Genomic DNA, 20964 nt, shown 5'->3' on the forward strand with positions numbered 1-20964 from the left:
CAGTCGGCTGCTACAAAATATCTCAGACTAATGAAAATAACTATTTATATACATTATAGCCGTCAGCTGGCTTTATTCACATAACATTTTGAGTATATTGAGGTGTGTCGCAACGTCTTTCCAACGCTTTTTTGGGGGGGGAAATTACACGTCTTCACTTATTTGTTTTTGTATTTATTAACTGCTACCATATTTTGCTCAAAATCCAACTGATACGAGTCTTATTTACTGCAGTATCTACATGGGAATCAGGCCCGGTTCTACGGGGGTGCATAAGGGTGCATTGCACCCTCAGCTGAGTCGGTATGCACCCTCATTTGAAAAATGAAAAGTAAAAAAAAAGAAAATGAAAAGTGAAAAAAATGAAAAGTGAAAAATATTACATTTTGCCTACTATTACTAACAATAGTAGTAATAATAATAATAAGAAGAAGAAAAAGAAGAATATAGTTGAAATAAAATAAATTGTAATTGTGGTTGAATAACATTGTCTGCTGCATTTATTTGGTCAATTTAAACGGTAAGTAACGTTATTATGTCAGGTGTGCGTGACCTGTGCCGCTGCACATTCATCATCTGCAAGGTGCTGACACAGCAGTCAGTGATGAACATCAGAAAATGGTTAAAACAACCAGCCCTTATCGCCAGCAGTAACACTGCATCTACTGCAGGTAATAACAGTTCAGATCACGGGGACATTACGGCTACAACAACTGGCGCCATGCTCTTATAGGCTACGTGATAAGGGACTGGGAAGGCATAATCAAACAAAGAGCACATAGATCCATAGGTCTCTTAATGTTGCTCTCAAAGTGCACCAGATTGATGGTTTTAACTTCAATATATATAAAAAAAAAAATCTTCCCGGGGGAACATGCCCCCGGACCCCCCTGAGTCATTTTGTTCTGGAACCGGGCCTGATGGGAATAGACATCAATATATTAACGGCTGCTTTTTCTTACAAAGAGTGCAACTTAAGTCGTGATTTGCTCTTACCCCTCCTGTTGTCGTCCCCCCCCCCCCTTACTTTGGTGTTCGCGGTCAAAACTGACCGGTCCTGTTTTAACTGCTATCACATTAACACAAAAACCATTAATCATCACCACATTTCATTTAACACCCTTTCAAACTGTACATATTGTATCAGAGTACTGGTATACATGAAGTACTGCAGTAAATATACAGAGAACAGACACTGAACATGTATTGCGTGTGCCAGGTGTGATCCATGTGGGGGAGGGGCACATAAGAGCGGGAAATGTGTCAAATTGTTCTGTGTGTGTGTGTGTGTGTGTGTGTGTGTGTGTGTGTGTGTGTGTGTGTGTGTGTGTGTGTGTGTGTGTGTGTGTGTGTGTGTGTGTGTGTGTGTGTGTGTGTGTGTGTGTGTGTGTGTGTGTGTGTGTGTGTGTGTGTGTGTGTGTGTGTGTGTGTGTGTGTGTGTGTGTGTGTGTGTGTGTGTTTTATATCTGATCCGGATGGTTACTAATTCCCTTTCTTTATGGCGGTCATGTTTGACCGGGAACACCATGGTGTTACAAAGTTGACTAAATCATCCAAACTTCAATGAAAGTGGTGATCAGCCATTTCATATGTTCAAATGTCTCCTGTGAAGGATGTCATGAAGCCTTGATGCAATCGAATGTAAAACTAAAAAGTTATGATTGATGAAAGTAGTAAATCGGTCAGATTTGACCCGAACACGACAGGAGGGTTAAAGTTGTGCATCATTCTGGGAAGTATACTTCGAGGGAAAAATGGAGTTTCCACAATCTCCAAGTGGTGATGGAAGCGGTGGGAGGACATGAAGATGGAGAGATGACTTTACAGCATGGATGGGAGAATAAGTGCGATAATGATAATGAGTAGATAAATCGTGCGTGGGAAGTTTCTGCTTTGAAGAGGAACACATCGTTCACTGAGAGCGAAAAAGACGTGCGGGTTTCCGCCAGTCAAATGTCCGGAAATCATTTATTTTACCGGACAAATTGGAATCTTACCGAATCATGTTTCAATAATAATAATAATAAAATTAAAATAAAAGATCAATTATAAAAGATTATACGTATATTAGTATATACAGAAAAAGTAAAAATGTTAATAAGATTAAATACAATTAATATAAGCAGAAGTTAAAGTAAGAAAGAATAAAATAAAACTAAATTAAAAAAATCATATAAACATAAGAAGTTAAAAAACAATAAGTGTCCAAAATATAAAATAAAAAACATATATATATATATATATATATATATATACAAATATGAAGGTAAAGTAAAACATTGTTGACCTTTTACTACGATATATAAATATATACGATATATATATATATATATATATCGGTATCCTTGGGTGTCATGAAAGGCGCCTACAAATAAAATGTATTATTATTATAACATGTAAGTGACAAGCCGTGGTGTATTAGTATTGATTGGCTATCAAAACTGAATTTAGTTGGTGCGCTGAGGGTTCAAACCCCGCTGCAGACACCTCACCCCACATCGTTGGATGTGTGCAAGTCGCTTAGGATAAAAACATCTAACAAGTGACTTTAACTGTATCATGTCCCAATAATCAGTTTCGTGCTTTCATCGCCGTCACATTTATCCGATACCTCCAGACGAGCCATCTCCACTGCGCTCCTGTTGAGCCAAGACACACTGGACATTCCTCTGGGATGGGGTTTCCATGGCGAGGGAACAAATGAGGTCATGTTGCTATGGTTATAACTGTCGTGCCTTGATGCTGCTGTGTTCCCTCATCGTGTGTGTGTGTGTGTGTGTGTGTGTGTGTGTGTGTGTGTGTGTGTGTGTGTGTGTGTGTGTGTGTGTGTGTGTGTGTGTGTGTGTGTGTGTGTGTGTGTGTGTGTGTGTGTGTGTGTGTGTGTGTGTGTGTGTGTGTGTGTGTGTGTGTGTGTGTGTGTGTGTGTGTGTGTGTGTGTGTGTGTGTGTGTGTGTTTTCAGTGTGGGATTACAGCACTGGGAGAGTGGGAGGACCGCTGGTTTGCTGTGAGATGAAGCTCAAAGACTGGGTGGAGGGTGAGTAAGACTACACACTCACACACACACACACACACACACCCACACACACACACATATGCAATATCCATGGCAATGTAATACAGAGTCAGATGGATTTACAGGGGCAAACATCAGTCCTTGCGTTTCTCTTTTGCGTGTCTTTGCATATCAACACTTTTCTGAATCCATTCATCATTCCTCGGTCAGCGTTTCCTTGTAAGGAACCTTATTTTCCTTCTGCTGTTGTTCTACTTCCGTCTTTTTACGTCAGGGATCATAACTCACCTTTATGACTGTCAATTTAATCTTGATCGTTATCAAGTTGAGTTCATTTCCTGCTTGGTTTCCAGACCAGCACTACTTTTTCTAAAGTGAACTCTCCTTCAGGTTTTTATCAGAGTTGGGAAGTAACTAAGTACATTTACTCAAGTACTGTACTTAAGTAAGATGCTGAGGTACTTGTACTTTACTTGAGTATTTCAATTGTATGCTACTGTGTACTTCTACTCCACTACAGTTCAGAGGTAAATGGTGTACTTTTCCTCCTCTACATGTATGTAATCCCTTTAGTTACTTCACAGATCTGGATGAATGATGTGAAATATAATCAAGTGTTGAATCAGACTTTAGTTCCACCTGGAGTAAATCCACCAGCTACCCTGCAGTCTCCAAAGTACTTCAGACTAGCTGCACCTCCACCAGCTACCCTGCAGTCTCCAAAGTCCTTCAGACTAGCTGCACCTCCACCAGCTTTGAGAACACTTTCATGATCAATCATTATAAAACATATATATATATTATTCTGAAATGGACCAATCTGCACAATCACTACTTTTACTGTCGCTACTTTCACTATATTTTGATGAGAATACTGTTCTACTTTTACTTGAGGAACATTTTGAATGCAGGACTTTTACTGTGACAGAGTATTCCTACACTCTGGTACTTCTACTTTTACTAAGTACAAGATCTGAGTACTTCTACTTTTACTCAAGATCTGAGTACTTCTACTTTTACTATGTACAATATCTGAGTACTTCTTCTTTTACTCAAGTACAAGACCTGAGTACTTCTACTTTTACTCAAGTACAAGATCTGAGTACTTCTACTTTTACTCAAGTACAAGATCTGAGTACTTCTACTGTTACTCAAGTACAAGATCTGAGTACTTCTACTTTTACTCAAGTACAAGATCTGAGTACTTCTACTTTTACTCAAGTACAAGATCTGAGTACTTCTACTGTTACTCAAGTACAAGATCTGAGTACTTCTACTTTTACTCAAGTACAAGATCTGAGTACTTCTACTTTTACTCAAGTACAAGATCTGAGTACTTTTTCTGCACAACTATAATCGCAAGATGTTCATGTTTTCTTGTGTTTTAACTCCAACCGCCTGAATGTACCCTCTTCTCTCAGGTGGTTATCGTAGTACCGATAAGCCAAATCCACGAGGAGAGATCCTGATCGGTGGACCCAACGTCACCATGGGGTACTACAAGAACGCGGCGAAAAACGAGGATTTCTTCGTAGACGAGAGCGGTCAGAGGTGGTTCTGCACGGGAGACATCGGAGAGTTTCACGTAGACGGGTGCCTCAAGATCATTGGTGAGGAAATTAGGTTGGCTTTGGGTGGAAGTGTAAAGTCTAAAAGGACGGGTTTATACGTCCAAATGATCACCATCAGCATGGGGCCTAGGGATGTCCCGGTCACCTTTTTTTGCTCCCGATCCGATTCCGATAATTTAATTTTGACAATCTGCCGATACCGATTTTTCCCGATCCGATCTTTATGCAGTGCGTTAAGAGAAAAAAAGAGAACAGATAACGGCTGGTCATCCAACGCCATGAATTCAGCTATCTTGGCTGTTATCTTCGTGGCCTTTTCACATCCTTGACTCCACTCTCTCATTTCAGTCACACATCAAATCCGTCACTAAGTCTGCCTTCTATCACCTCAGGAATATCTCCCGTCTACGACCATCACTCTCTGATTCCGTGGCCGAAACCCTCATTCATGCATTCGTCTCCTCCCGGTTGGATTACTGCAACGGAGTCCTGTTCGGGGTTCCCAGTAAAGCCCTGGACAGGCTCCAGTATGTGCAGAACTCGGCTGCCAGGGTGCTCATTCACACCAAGCCCTGGCAGCACATCACCCCCACCCTGATCCACCTCCACTGGCCCCCAGTCAAGCACCGTATCACCTATAAACTCCTTCTTCTGACTTACAAATCCCTCCATGCCCTCGCCCCCCAATACCTGTCTGACCTTCTCCGCTACCACACTCCATCCCGGAAGCTAAGATCATCTGGACAGGATCTCCTCTCCACCCCCCGCACCAGGTTGCGGACTTTTGGTGACAGAGCCTTCAGTGTGGCATCCCCCACCCTCTGGAACTCTCTCCCCCCCGAAATCCGCAGCGCCCCAACCCTGGACATTTTCAAAAAAGCCCTCAAAACGCACCTTTTTACTAAGGCTTTCCCCACTAGTTAGTTTAATAGGTTTATTTTTCCACTACTTCCCCCCCCCCTACCCGACTTGTAAAGCGACCTTGGGTTTCCTGAAAGGCGCTATAAAAATATTATGTATTATTATTATTATTATTCACTGTTCTGGGGCAGTTTCTCTTTCCTTTTGAAAGTCTCTGAAAGCGTCGGTTGTTTCCGTGCCGTTACCCGAGTGGCCGCTGTGTACTCGTCGTGTTGTTGTTAGGTGTTTGTTTCTCAGGTGGCGTATTAGATTGGTCGTGTTGAACGTAGCTCTGTTCTTTCCACCTGGCTGTTACACTGCCTTCGCTTTCAATTTCATAATACTTCCAAACTCGTGAAATGTTCTCCGTCCCGACTCCCGAGTCACCAGCTGAACGTAGCCTCTCGTTAGCTTACTGCTACTATTAGACACTGCGCCCACTCTGTTGCTAGCTTTCAGAGGAATAAGGAACCAGGTCTGAAAACAAGCCCAAAAGAAGCAACACATACATGATGTTGAGACATTTTAAACCAAAGCTAAGTCCTCAGGATGACTTTGAGACGTGAACATGGTCATTTTTGTTTTGTAACATTAAATAAAATAATAAAAATATTTTATATAAAAAAAAAAAAGATCCCCGATTTTTTTTTCTCCGATCTTTTGAAAATCACGTGATCGGCTCCGATCCCGTGATCGGATCGGGACATCTCTAATTGTGCCCCAGGTGTGTGAAATGTTCCCATGCAACATTTCTCCTCCACTTCCATCCATCAGTCTGGCAGGAAGCCTTTCAAATAATCAGATTACCTTACTTCCCAGAATTACTGCACACTTCTGTTCGCTTTAGTCATCCAGAACCCCCCACATGTTCTCTCTTATCTTGATGACACATTGGTCAGGAGTCCAGTGGGAAAAGGAACCTTCCACCAGCTCATTCCTTTATCTTTTCAAATGTTTCCACACACTGTCTTTGTCTCCAGATCGTAAGAAAGACCTGGTGAAGCTGCAGGCAGGAAAGTACGTCTCTCTGGGAAAAGTGGAGGCCATGTTGAAGAACTGTCCTCTGGTCGACAACATCTGTGCCTACGCCAACAGGTAGTGTGTGTGTGTGTGTGTGTGTGTGTGTGTGTGTGTGTGTGTGTGTGTGTGTGGTGTGTGTGTGTGTGTGTGTGTGTGTGTGTGTGTGTGTGTGTGTGTGTGTGTGTGTGTGTGTGTGTGTGTGTGTGTGTGTGTGTGTGTGTGTGTGTGTGTGTGTGTGTGTGTGTGTGTGTGTGTGTGTGTGTGTGTGTGTGTGTGTGTGTGTGTGTGTGTGTGTGTGTGTGTGTGTGTGTGCAATATCAGAACCCATCAGTCTGACAACCATAAGCATCCGGGGGCAAAACCAAATATTATGTCGGATATCCGGGTCAAGACTTCCTTTTCTCTCCGAGTCATTTTTCAAGTCGGAAAAGCAACTTGAAGCTCGGGTACGATGTTGAAGTTTAGAGACTTAGAGAGATTGTTTAACAAGTAGACGTTGTAAAAACTAGTTTCATGATAATATAAAGTTAATACTGGTCAGGGATAGGGATGTGTTTCGCTTTTTGCAAACAAACGAACCTATCTCTGATTTGATTGGTCAATACGCTAAATGACGAATTGAAACCAGAACGATAACAAAACCGAGTCCCTCTGCCTCCGTATTCTGCATTTATAAACAGATAACAGTTCATAGAGATGCATTAAAAGGTGATGCTATTGTTTGTACATATCACTATGAAGCTGCAGATACAGGATGGGCTGTATTGTGTAAGCTTGTTTACATCTTCAGTTAGAAGTCATAGGATCCATGGAGCTTTACTATTCCTCCATTACTTTTCTAAATGTTGAAACCGCACATTAAAACCGAAATGAGTCTAAGTAAATGACCCGTACATAATGGCAGCCACTGCTCCTAACACTAGGATGGGTCAAATGCAGAGAACCCGTTTCGTTACATGGTACCTGTACTCATGACAAGGTGCGTTCACACCTGCCTTGTATCGTCCGGTTGAACCCTGGTGCGTTTAGCCGCTTGGTGCGGTTCATTTGGGTCGGTGTGAACGCAGTCCGAGACCTCTGAAGTGAACTAAACAACCGGACTCTGGTCCGCTAAAATAGGTGGTCTCGGAGCGCTTGCTTGTGAACTCTGGAGCGGTTTATCGCTGGTGTGAACGCAGTCCGCACCAAAACATAGGAAGTGTATATTTACGAGTCACAAGAACGCGGATATCTTCAAAAATCTTTAGTTAAAGAGTGAAGCAGAATGAAGTGTTGAACAGTGTCGTGTAAAGTAACAATTCTCCGTCAGCTACATGAAAGTAAGAGCACCTGTCGTCGGGGAAACGCCCTCCTTACTGCAGAACGTCTCTCATTGTGTTATAATGTTTTTTAACGGACGTTGTCTGATTATATAATCATATGTCTGTTGATCTCCAGATTAACAGCAGCATGAGAATAACCTGCCCAAAGTGCCGATGCTCCATGGCGGAGGCTCCGGTAGAAATGGCCGGGATTTGCGTTTGTACCCCCTTAACATCTGACCAATGGTTGAACAGCATTTCCGTGCACATGACTTGTGTTTAAAGTTTATCGTCCGTTTGAGTTTTGCCGTGTGAACGCAAACCGAACCTTCTGAGAAATGAAACAATGTAACAAACTGGTGCGCACCAGAGAGCGGACTAACTTCTTCTAATGTGAAGTCACAGCGAGAAGCTCAGAGTGAACTTTAACCCAACTCTGATATACGTTTTTCTTTCAGTCTTTCTTTGCTCTTTGTTTTGGTTTTACACTTTAAAAAGTATTTGTATCGATTAGTTAACGCGACTGATCCCTCACCGCATGGTATTTCCCTCTTTCCATTTCCAACTAAAAGCTTTCTTTTGATTCATCCATATGTCAAAGCAACTGGTTTACAATAACTAATACAGATGTGTAGGAGCCAATTACACTGAACAAAAATATAAACGCAACACTTTTGTTTTTGCTCCCATCTTTCATGAGATGAACTCAAAGATCTAAAACATTTTAGGCTGGCCACAATAAAAGGCCACTCTGAAACGTGCAGTTTTGCTTTATTGGGGGGGTCTGGGGGGGTCCGAAAACCAGTCAGTATCTGGTGTGAGGGGTAGGGGTAGGGGTAGGGGTAGGGTTAGGGGTAGGATTAGGGTTAGGGTAATGTTGTGAATCGAGTGGCCCATGGTGGTGGTGGGGTTAGGGTATGGGCAGGCGTATGTAATGGACGACGAACACAGGCCACTCGATTCACAACATTACCCCTAATCCTACCCCTACCCCTCACACCAGATACTGCCTGGTTTTCGGACCCCCCCAGACCCCCCCAATAAAGCAAAACTGCACGTTTCAGAGTGGCCTTTTATTGTGGCCAGCCTAAGGCACACCTGTGCAATAATCATGCTGTCTAACCAGCATCTTGATATGCCACGCCTGTGAGGTGGGATGGATTATCTCAGCAAAGGAGAAGTGCTCACTATCACACATTCTTTCAGATTTGTGAACAATATTTGAGAGAAATGGTTATTTTGTGTTTATAGAAAATGTTTTAGATCTTTGAGTTCATCTCATGAAAAATGGGAGCAAAAACAAAAGTGTTGCGTTTATATTTGTGTTGAGTGTAACTGTGGGTATAAAGGTAGGAACATGTGTGTTGTGAGAGGTTCCGCCGGAAGGCCCATACCGTGTTTGACTATGTGTCGAGGCGAAGCCAACGCTCCAAGCCTCTGAGGATCCGCTTGGTGGGTGTAATTGACGCACACAAGTTTGCTGCCGAATAAAGTTCAGAAACAAAGTTGCCAGTTTGAAACAGTCCATTTCCATTTACCTGCTTCTTTCCATATTCACCACACGATATCACCGTTTACACAATACCTTTGCTTTGCTTGTAATCCCGTGTTCGTGTGTGTGTGTGCTCCGTGTGTGTGTGCTCCGTGTGTGTGTGCTCCGTGTGTGTGTGTGTGTGTGTGTGTGTGTGTGTGTGTGTGTGTGTGTGTGTGTGTGTGTGTGTGTGTGTGTGTGTGTGTGTGTGTGTGTGTGTGTGTGTGCTCCGTGTGTGTGCTCCGTGTGTGTGTGTGTGTGTGTGTGTGTGTGTGTGTGTGTGTGTGTGTGTGTGTGTGTGTGTGTGTGTGTGTGTGTGTGTGTGTGTGTGTGTGTGTGTGTGTGTGTGTGTGTGTGTGTGTGTGTGTGCTCCGTGTGTGTGTGCTCCGTGTGTGTGTGCTCCGTGTGTGTGTTCTCCGTGGGTGTGTGTGTGTGTGTGTGTGTGTGTGTGTGTGTGTGCTCCGTGTATGTGTGCTCCGTGTGTGTTCTCCGTGTGTGTGTGTGTGTGTGTGTGTGTGTGTGTGTGTGTGTGTGTGTGTGTGTGTGTGTGTGTGTGTGTGTGTGTGTGTGTGTGTGTGTGTGTGTGTGTGTGTGTGTGTGTTCTCCGTATGTGCTCTGTGTGTGTGTTCTCCGTGTGTGTGTTCTCCGTGTGTGTGTTCTCCATGTGTGTGTTCTCCGTGTGTGTGTTCTCCGTGTGTGTGTGTTCTCCGTGTGTGTGTTCTCCGTGTGTGTGTGTTGGCGGAACCTCTCACCAACACACACACGTTCCTACCTTCATACCCACAGATAGTTGTCTCCTACACAGATGTATAAAAGCGACGACAAACAGACTCCCTTTCTTCCCAAGAGGAAGCATGCCACTCAACTCGTGCAATAACCCATACATGTGCAATATGTATAATTTACTATAATCCACGTACATAGTTACTATACTCTACTAACATTTTCCTACACTTAATGTAGCTGTTGTTTTACGTGTGTAGGAATGCTGCGCGTCTTTGCTGCCTGTTGTCTGTTCTGAATGTCTTGATGGCATCTTCAAAGGAGTAGCTTTACTCTTCTCGTTGTACTTGTTTAACGACGATAAATGCTTCTCATCTAGTCCAACATCATCAGAGTCCGTGAGATGCTGCGTCTGAGGAATATCTGCTGAGTCACAGGCCTCCGTGTACACAGAGTGACTTCCTGTAAACAGTCTGTACCCTTGTTAAACATCAAAGTCGCCCTGTGGAGCTTTGATCACATTTGTTCTCATGCACAACGACATTGAGCACTAGCACGCGAGTTACAAACACGTTCCTTCCAACAGTGTCCCAGCGTTGCTCTGATCTACGGACGGAAGAGGCACCGAGAGGCGGGCAAAGAGACGACTCTAGATATTTTATAAGGAAAGAAATGATACACACGTTTTGTTGAGTAACGGTACGTCCAGCAGCTTCGAAGAATCTTCCACCGCTTCCAACGCTTCTCTGCCCGTTGACTTTGAATGGGGATGACGTCACTTTGTCTCGCTTTTCGCCGAACTGCATTGTGGGGGAGCGAAGCGAAGATTTCCAGGATGTCCAGGATTCAAAAGTTGGGCAATGTTCAACTTTTGAAGCTGAGCTGGAATCGTCAGCCAATCAAACACGTTTATGCAAATCTGCCAGTAGAAGCGCTAGCCAATCAAACCGCGTGTAAGCAGGGAGAACCAGACCGCAGTTCATTTCCTCATATTCCAAACGAGAAGTTACGGTAGCAAATCACCCGGTTCTTTACGACCAGAACTATTAACGGGATACAAACCGGAGGAGCCAGGCGTGGAGGGGGGTGGCAGAGACAGGGGGTGAAACTGGTAGGGTTTCGCCTGTTTGGGGAGTTTATATATACCGTACTTTTCGGACTATAAGCCGCGACTTTTTCCCCCATTTTTTTTGTACAGCTAACGGCCACTAGTTAGGAACCTCCTAAACCTATGGATTTTACAGGTAAAATTAACCACCTTTAACTCTATGGGCTCTATGACCGGTCCGCGCCCGCCACCTTTAAGCGGCGGGCTCCAGCAGGAAAAGCTAGAGGCTGGAAAAGAGTGAGACAGGTAGCGCGCCAAAGTGAAAGTGGAACCGAGAGACAGAACGAGAGCAAGACAGACGGACAATTTAGCTGCTGCGGCTCATATGCGGGTGCGCTTTATAGTCTGAAAAGTACGGTATATATATTTCTCACATAAAATCCCCGGGGTTTTTTGCTTTGTATGTCGGGGGCGGGACATTCATGTGATTGGTTGTTGGTCGCGTTGCTCGCAAAATATCCCCAAGCTGTCGGACACACCCAGCTCCAAGATGTTCAAGATTTTTGAAAAGCTGCTGTGTGGACGGGCCGTCACCCAGTGCAAGAAGACTCTGCAGGGTGCCTTTAACGTGTCAGTGTCCTCTTTGAGAATATGACTCAGCAACCGACGGCGTTTTAAAGATATTCGAAGGTTACACTCTGTTCACACTCTGCTCCGGCACGCATCGCTTCCATGTCCTTGTATGGGTTTAAACTCTCACCTGGTGAAGAATGGATGGTTTGTGCGTGCACATGTATGCTCTGCATCGCCTTATTGGGCCCAAGATGCTCGAACACACACACCAGCGTCGCTTAATAACTACACTCTGTTTTCTCTTTGACATTCATTTGCTCCAAAGTGCAAAAAACATTAAGATTCAAACTCCGAACAAGAAGGAAAGTGCAGATTCACTTGAAGCAAGTCGTTCCGTTGTACTGTAAGCGCTGGTGAATTAGTTTCAAGTGCTTTTAATTCTGCTTTTCACACAATTTAAAAGCCAAGGTACAAACGAACCTGATGCCTTTTCAGTTTGCGAGGGAAGACATGCCGTTTTTTTGCTGTCCTGATGTCTAGAGGCGCTTTCACACCGCAGTACTTTTCCCACAAAGGTTCATGAGAACTCTTTAGTTCTCATGAACTAAGTACAGATCGCGTTCACACCGGAAAAAGTCCCTGGGGGAGGATTAGGCAAATGAAGCCGCTGACGTCACTTCTTCTTCTTCTGCTTTGGGTTTACTGGCAGGCCGCAAACCACTTCACGGCATATACTGCCGCCCGGAGTCCCCGGCCGGAAGTCCCCGGAGTTGGGGAAGGCTTCAGTAGAAGCTGCTGGGAGTCCCAGCAGCTTCCACTGAAGCCTTCCGAGTAAATCGCCAGAACGCCGACACCTCCTCATCTCCACCGCTCCCATGTTTTCTTTTGTGTTGCCATAAGTTAGTCTGTCTGCGTTTCTGCGCTGGGCTAATGCTAATGCTAATGATGCTAATGCGAGGATAATAAAATGGCGGCTTCACAAAAATGTTTTGGGAGTTTTACAGGGGCGTGGTTTGCAATCCGCCCAGCCAATCAGACACAGGAACCTTTTCTCCCACGAAAGTCGGAAAAGGGGGTGAAAAGGTTCTCATTAACTCATTTTAGTTCCGGCTCTTTTTGGTGTGAACGCGACATTTAGCCCGGAACTATATCGGAACTAAAGTGGGGAAAGTACTGCGGTGTGAACGCGCCTAATGAGGAGCTTGTTCCAACATTTAAGAGACAGGAAAGCAAACGGGTGCACCTGGGTTTACCTCGCAGACTTGGAGTAGCAAGCTGATTGGCTGATGCTTGAATGAAAGGTTTAACCAATGCCTGACGTCTTGTCCTCTCCCACCTTTTGCAGCGACGAGACGTACGTGATTGGCTTCGTGGTGCCCAATCAGAAGCAGCTGCTGGCGCTGGTGGACCAGTACGGGATCAGAGGGTCCCGTGAGGATCTGTGCAGCAGTGAGGCCGTGAAGGAGCTGGTGTTAAAGACCCTCACTGAGGCGGCTCTGGAGGGTGAGAGGAGCTTCTACCCTACAGGATACGGTTCGACCATCACTGTTTCAAATACACGCATGTTAGATTTCAGTAATGCATGAAAGGCTTGGTACTAAAAACATGATTGTGTGCGGTAGGAAGGAAGCTTGTATGGTTGGTACCAGACACACCTCTGCAACAGCTTTCCAAATCTGATGCATCTATATTATTTACACAAAGTTGTCCAACTCTTCAAATAAGTTATAAGCAAGCATGTAACGAGACCAGCTGTAATGATGGCTTTAAAATACAACGGGTTAGGTTAGCTGCTAGTCACTCGATTGACAGCAAATAAACAATTGGTTGGCAACAAGTCCGTAAAGTGAAATGTCTCGTTCAGCCTCTTGAATGTTCTGCCTTTCTCTGGTTGGTATCTGTTTGGTTTGAGACTGGCAAAGAACTGGGACTTTAAGGAACTGCACATTTTATGACATTTGACTTATCAAGCAGCAGCAGATTATTCGTTAATGAAATTGTAGTTACAGTCCCTAAGGCTATGGCTATCGAGATGAGGAATATTGACTCAAAGGACTCGTCAAAAGGAGAAGTCAGTCTTTGCCAGAGAAGAAAGAACCTACCTAGAAAATAAAAAACACGTGGGAAAGCCAAACCTCCGCCCAGTTGCTTCCGCAAGTGGAGTCCAATTCTGTGGGAAGCACTAATGTCAGGGTTTATTTACAAATGGATGTTTCTTCTTTTTCTGTCGCAGCCCAGCTCGAGCGCTTTGAGATCCCCCGGAAGATCTGCCTGAGCCCGGAGCCCTGGACTCCTGAGACGGGATTGGTGACTGACGCATTCAAGCTCAAACGCAAGGAGCTGAAAACACACTACCGGGACGACATCGAGAGGATGTACGGGGGCAAATAGAGACGACACAGACCAACACTCGATCCAAACGCCCTGTCTGAGCCCCCGTGACCTGAACCGGTGTTAGAGGTCCCCGATTATTCTGTTCTTCATCAATATATCACAGGTCTCAGATATATCCAGAGCCTGTCTCTGATTGGCTGAAACACCAAACAGATCATTGCAGCATTACCCATAATCCCCTCTGTTTCAGCCCTGTTTCCAAAGTGCTGATTCTCTGTCTGTTACTTTAAATCGGGGGTCTCAAACTCAAGGCCCGGGGGCGAAATCCGGCCCGCGACTTCATTTCATGTGGCCCCGCAAGAGCTTGCAAAGAATATAATACGTTTATTATATTCGGTTACATGCCACTTTACAGAAGCAGGTTGCCCATAAACTACATGTCCCACAATGCATCTCGTTTTGTGACATGTGCACTGAAGAGACTTGCAATTATTTGCCCAGGACTTCTGCTTTCAGACGTAGTTAATTAAAAAGTTATTATCCTATCCGATAATAATCCAATTCAGAGGCAATGATGTAATAAAATACATTATATATATTATATATTTATACAGTTACAACCGGCCCTTTGAGTGCAGCCCTTATGCGAATGGGGCCCGCAATGAAATTGAGTTTGACACCCCTGCTTTACTCAATAGCCGCGTTCACACTGCGGTACTTTTCCCACAAAGGTTCAAGCGAACTTAGTTCATGCGAACTCTTTAGTTCTCAGTAACTAAGTACAGATCGCGTTCACACCAGAATAAGTCCCTGAGGGAGGATTAGGCAAATGAAGCCGCTGACGTCACTTCTTCTTCTTCTGCTTTGGGTTTACTGGCAGGCCGCAAACCACTTCACGGCGTATACTGCCGCCCGAAGTCCCCGGCCGGAAGTCCCCGGAGTTGGGGAAGGCTTCAGTAGAAGCTGCTGGGAGTCCCAGCAGCTTCTACTGAAGCCTTCCGAGTAAATCGCCAGAACGCCGACACCTCCTCATCTCCACCGCTCCCATGTTTTATTTTGTGTTGCCATAAGTTAGTCTCTCTGCGTTTCTGCGCTGGGCTAATGCTAATGCTAATAATGCTAATGCTAATAATGCTAATGCGAGGATAATAAAATGGCGGCTTCACAAAACTTTTTGGGAGTTTTACGGGGCGTGGTTTGCAATCCGCCCAGCCAATCAGGAATATAGCTCTTTTCTCACCAAAGAGCCGCTCGAAAGTCCCTGCTCTCTAGCAGGGACTTTCGAGGGGGTAAAAAGGTTCGCATGAACTACTTTTAGTACCGGCTCTTTTTGGTGTGAACGCGATAAAAGAGTTCTCATGAACTAAGTTCGCATGAACCTTTGTGGGAAAAGTACCGCAGTGTGAACGCGGCTAATGGTGCTCTAGGAGGAGATTCAGGTGATAAGGGGGGGGGGGGGTTACCTTGGTTGCTGATTGGCTGATGGTTACACAAGACAACACATCGTTATGACATCATAAAGTAGGCCAAAATCTGATCCTGCTCGTTTTCAGACAGGTTTTTATAGAAATGGATCAAAAAGAGAGAAAATCTTTGTTCCTGAGACTTTCAGAGTCTCTTTCCACAGAGGGGACACATGTTGATGTAGAAGAGACATGAAGAAGAGGGGACACATGTTGATGTAGAAGAGACATGGAGAAGAGGGGACACATGTTGATGTAGAAGAGACATGGAGAAGAGGGGACACATGTTGATGTAGAAGAGACATGAAGAAGAGGGGACACATGTTGATGTAGAAGAGACATGGAGAAGAGGGGGACACATGTTGATGTAGAGAGACATGAAGAAGAGGGGACACATGTTGATGTAGAAGAGACATGGAGAAGAGGGGACACATGTTGATGTAGAAGAGACATGTTGATGTAGAAGAGCTGGAGAAGAGGGGACACATGTTGATGTATGAAAGACGTGAAGAAGAGGGGACACATGTTGATGTATGAAAGACGTGAAGAAGAGGGGACACATGTTGATGTATGAAAGACGTGAAGAAGAGGACTTTGCATAACAGGTGACCTTTAAACCTCAACAGAAAGGAAATGTCTGAGGTGGAATTTGTAACTGAAGAAAGGCGGAGAAAGAAAACTGATGCATTTTTCTTTTTCTCGCCGTATGACCTCTTTGTGGCGATCTGTATTGTTCCAGATGTGAGTTATGAAACAGATGTTTGTTGAACTCTTTCTTGAAGACAAAAGACACTATTTCTATCTCTGAATCTTTCCTAAACTTCATATTGATCCTCTTCTTCCTTTCCTGCCGGTCAGGAGACGGTTCAGTCTTTTGTTTTCACATATTTTGAGTTCTGTCAGGGGTTTATTTTGCCTCCCCCCCACAGTCAGCCGTCTCCCACGGTTTCCAAAGCACAAAGCCATTTGAGGGCAGAGGAGAGCGGGTTACGTGCTCCACCAATGTGTGTCTTTCCATCATCGACATTAAGGCCATTGTCCTTTTATAGGAACACGACAGAAACGGTCCATTTCATTAAAAAAGAAACTGCTGTTTAGTCTATTGTATTTTCCTACGGCGATAGAGTATATTTTGTAAGCGTGGACAGACCACTTTGACTCGCTTGTATTACAGACGAAATGATTTGATGAATCATGCAATAGGAAGACGTGTCATGTCTGTCCAAATAAGGCGGTTGATTACAGACGGGACATAAATAAAGCTTTCTCGATGTGTGTCTGTAGAATTCGCACACGGAGCGACTTCTGTGTGTGGGTATGATTTTATTCTGTCTTTACTTAGCGGAGTCCTGTGCACGAGAAAAGGCCCAGCATCCCTCACCATGTGACGCCTGTCGCCTTCTCGCGATCCTCGCCTTTCTAACTCGTGAAGGATTTTTGTGACGTTTCTCCATCCGTGTACATATCTGTTTGTGGAGCTGTGATCAGCCGGAGAAGCACGTTCAAAGTCTCTTTTTTAATTCCAGCTTTATGATCAAAGGCCTGTTTCGGAGCTCCCCTCCACTCTGAATGAACGTGTGACAGAAGTGCATCGACTTGTCATCCCTTGTTTGTTGGAAAAATACCCAAATAAAGAAATAAACATCGTGTGTGGTCTATACACGGGGTTGTGTTGTTTTTTAAGAAAGAAATCACGAGGTAAATACAATCAAATGTAAAGTATTAATCGGGTTTAGAATTACTTTATTTATCCCCCAGGGGAAACTGGATTTCATACCAGCTGCACCACTCAAAGGTCCCACGTCATGCTGTTCTGGTTATCACCCGTCCCCTTGTGTGTTATGTGGCACAATCTTAAGGAGAACCCAAATGCAGCACTCGAGAAACCAAGGAGAATTGGTAATAGACTTTATTGGAGATTCCACTGGATCGGAGGAATACCAACCGAGCAGTTTAACGCACCGGAGGACAGCGGGCAGACGGTGAGTCAGGGACAGGCAGAGGGTCAGGGAGTGAGCGAGGCGGTCAGCGTGGGTACAGGCAGGGTCGGACAACAGGCCAGACAGGATAGTCGAGGGACAGGCCAGGCAGGATAGTCGAGGGACAGGCCAGGCAGGATAGTCGAGGGACAGGCCAGACAGGATAGTCGAGGGACAGGCCAGACAGGATAGTCGAGGGACAGGCCAGACAGGATAGTCAGGGACAGGCAGAGCAGGCAGGTCGGGGACAGGCAGGTCGGGGACAGGCAGAGCAGGCAGGTCGGGGACAGGCAGGGTCGGAACCGGGTAGGCAATCTGGTATCAGGGAAAGACAAGCATGAGGCAAAGTACAATCTGGCAAAGAGTGTGTGTCAGGTTTAAATACTGGCAGAAGCCAATGGGTGCAGAAGAGAAAGAGAGTGAGCTAACGAGTGGGTGTGGAAAACAGGTGAGACAGGTGAATGATGGAGCAGACTATGACATTATGAAGCTGCATGTAAACGGTCTGCAGAGTCACGAACCCTCAAAGTACACCATGTAGCGAGTAAACCTCTAACACAGAGAAGACCTGTCTGCTGCCCCAGAACGCCTCGCTGGACATTTCTGTTTTTCCATTTTTTTCTTCCGGGGTATACTGACGGCTCCGCGGATTGGTCCAAATGGATTTCTCAGGCTGAGCTCCGCGGTGTCTTGCAGACCCCACGCAGCAACCAGGAAACGACCCCAGTAATCCAGCTCACACCGTCCGCTCCTCGAGCCTCAAAGGGCGGAGCAGCGAGCCCCGCAACGTCCCGCCCACACGGCACCCAGACCCCACGCAGCATTCTCATCCGTTTGTCATCACTGGTGTCATTTCCTGGTTGCTAACAAACGCCATGGTAACACATAGCCACTGATAGCCAACGGTGGTGGACCAATCAGAGCACAGTGGGCTCAACAATGGAATTATGATTAGTAGAAATGGCCATGGGGCCTTTGAGAATAAAATAAAAAAATAATGTTAAAATAAAAATAATAATAAATATAATGACATTAAAATGAATTATAATTATATTAAAAAAAATTATTGTAATATTATTTATAAAATAATAAAAAATAAAATGTGCATATTTGACTAGAATAACATTTTTAATCAAATTAAATTAAAATTGCGTTAAAAAAATTAAGATATATAAATAATTTAAATATTATTTTAATAATAATTTTCAAATGTTTTTTATTATACAACGAATAACAGAAATACAAGTTTGATATTAATGCTGGAAACCTTTTGTATTCCTTTTGGGTGTGATGTCCATGGGACTAAAGTACAGACGGCTGCAGCTGCAACCCTCCCTGATTCAATAAAATAAATAATTTAAACTTCATTCAATTCATCCATTAATGCTCACCGTGTATTACGGTGTGCAGACATACATCATCCCCGTGCTGTCAGGCTGATCATTGGCTGAGTGTATCTGGTGATAAAGGGAGGAGTCCAGTCAGATTATTGAGTTAAACGTTTTTGAAAAGCAGACACCCGATAATGACCTAATGAAAGTGACTGACTCAATCATAATGTGAACAGAACAGCTATTCCGCCGGCGGGGGCTACAGGGCTTAACGGGCCTTTCTTTCACGAAACTGTGTCTTCTTAAAATTGAATAAACTATGAATACTCACTTAACGGTAAGAAGCTAACTGACTGAACGATTTGTACCGAAACAAAACACAAGTCTCACAAGAAGCATCTAAATGAGCCCAGAGCGAAAAAATGCTAACGCGCTTAGCACAGAACTCTAGGTATAAATCGACAGATAATATAATATAAGTATCATCACTGAGCGATCAGAACTCGCGACAAATACAGACAACACACGACGTAGCTTTAGGTAGCAAAACACGAGAACACCTTTTGCTGTTATTCTGATCAAAAGTCGCGTTCAATGGCATTAAAACGAGAAAAACGCGGCTGAAGGTTAACCCATAAATTAATCCAATGTGTGAAAAAATTATTGATAATCCATAATTCCATTTTTATGTAAAAAACTGAGTTTTCATATTAGCTGCTAATGATAGCTTCCAGAGTGTATGACAGCTTCCTGTTTTGGCTACGCGTCTCTCTCACTCCTTATTTGGTAACGTGTGTGTGTGTGGAACTTCCCCTCGATCCCATTGGCTCTAACGGTTAAAAAGAGATGTCAATCATCAAAATCGAGCAAGGGGGGCCAGAGATACGTCAAATCCACCCAAATGACCCGAGAAGTGGATTTTTTTGCTAAATCTCTTTTAACCAGTTAAGCCCGAGGGTCCCCCCAGTGGACCCCTCCCACAGTTTTTTTGTTCTCACATGTCTCAGGGCTTCTTAACATTTAGGAAACTATTAATGTTTCATACCCTTTTAAAGATAAGAAACTCCGCTAACTGACAATAAGAACAATTGTTAGCTAACAAAAACACAAGAGTAATACCAAGCCTTTGGATTAGCATTGAGCGAAAAAATGCTAACGCTTTTTTACACACAACACACGGTAGAAATGCCCTTATTACTATCGTAACTGCACAAACAAGATATACGATTTAAAGATGAGACTCCACAGATTCCACACATGTAATGTCATCACTGTAGGACCCCGAATTCCTGGAGATATCAGCCAGAAAAGAGAAAGTAAACAACATCCGGTTCCAAAAATATTACAATAATTACGTCTTAACTTTTTTGATTTGTGATCAAAAGTTGTGTTCAACGGAATAAAAACGCATCTCAAGGTTAATCCAATGTCTTTGTGTCACGGAGAAATTTGTTACTGATAATCCATCATCATATTTATGGCAATATACTGGGTATAAAGTTTTGCCGTCCAGGCTTGTACTTTCAGATATGCTTCGTTTGCTTCTCTATTACGTCCGCAATGGTAATGTTTACGTAGATTTGGGAACCGCCCATCGATTCTATTGGTTCTGATGGTTAAAGGTCAAATGTCCCTTGTTTTGCATCCATCTTGATACAGGGTACTTATTATATGTTATAGTTTGGATTCCTAAAGCTTTGAGTCTACCATCCCATCATTCAAGGGTGGTTTATAAGTAATGTTTTATTTTTGGACGGACACAATCATTTAACATGTTGTACTATGTTCAATCTGAATTTACTTTAAAATAAAAACATCTATATTGATTCTGACTCTTCTACATCCAACTCGCAGGTGTAACCTTGCTTTGAGAACAGAGATTATTAATGTGCTCCTTTTAGAAGGGAAGTTATGGTCACTTGTTCTGGGAATGTCTTTCGAGCCTGAGACCTGGAAAACAGGCTCGGGGCAGCAGACATATTCCCACTTCCTGTTGGTTTGAGCTTTGGTTTCTGATCGAGCGTTCACTTTTAAATAGTGACCTGAAGTCCCAGGAGTCTGCGGTGGTGCAGGAATGAAAATAAAAGGCCATTTTAGCGCTTCCTGTTCTCCTGTTTGGACGTCAGTGTGTTTTTTGGTTTGGTTAAATGCCAGAAATAAGGTCTGTGGTTAGCAG

The 20964-nt window shown here is 44.0% G+C and overlaps 1 protein-coding gene across 3 annotated transcripts in view; it reads left to right on the plus strand.

Annotated features, from left to right (window-relative positions):
- acsl3a (acyl-CoA synthetase long chain family member 3a) overlaps positions 1-15821 on the plus strand; it is an 81503-nt gene extending 65682 nt beyond the window's left edge. For 2 of the 3 annotated variants that reach the window (XM_034098122.2, XM_034098123.2), the window contains exons 11-15: positions 2961-3035; positions 4436-4624; positions 6466-6580; positions 13027-13214; positions 13915-15821. In XM_034098122.2, the coding sequence (XP_033954013.1) occupies positions 2961-3035; positions 4436-4624; positions 6466-6580; positions 13027-13214; positions 13915-14072 (725 nt within the window). In that variant the 3' untranslated portion in view covers positions 14073-15821. The remainder of the gene's footprint in view (positions 1-2960; positions 3036-4435; positions 4625-6465; positions 6581-13026; positions 13215-13914) is intronic. The other variant, XM_034098124.2, reaches the window with a different exon arrangement.
- The last annotated feature ends 5143 nt before the right edge of the window (positions 15822-20964 follow it).

This window comes from Pseudochaenichthys georgianus, chromosome 13, assembly GCF_902827115.2.
Source record: "Pseudochaenichthys georgianus chromosome 13, fPseGeo1.2, whole genome shotgun sequence".
Lineage (NCBI taxonomy): Eukaryota > Metazoa > Chordata > Actinopteri > Perciformes > Channichthyidae > Pseudochaenichthys > Pseudochaenichthys georgianus.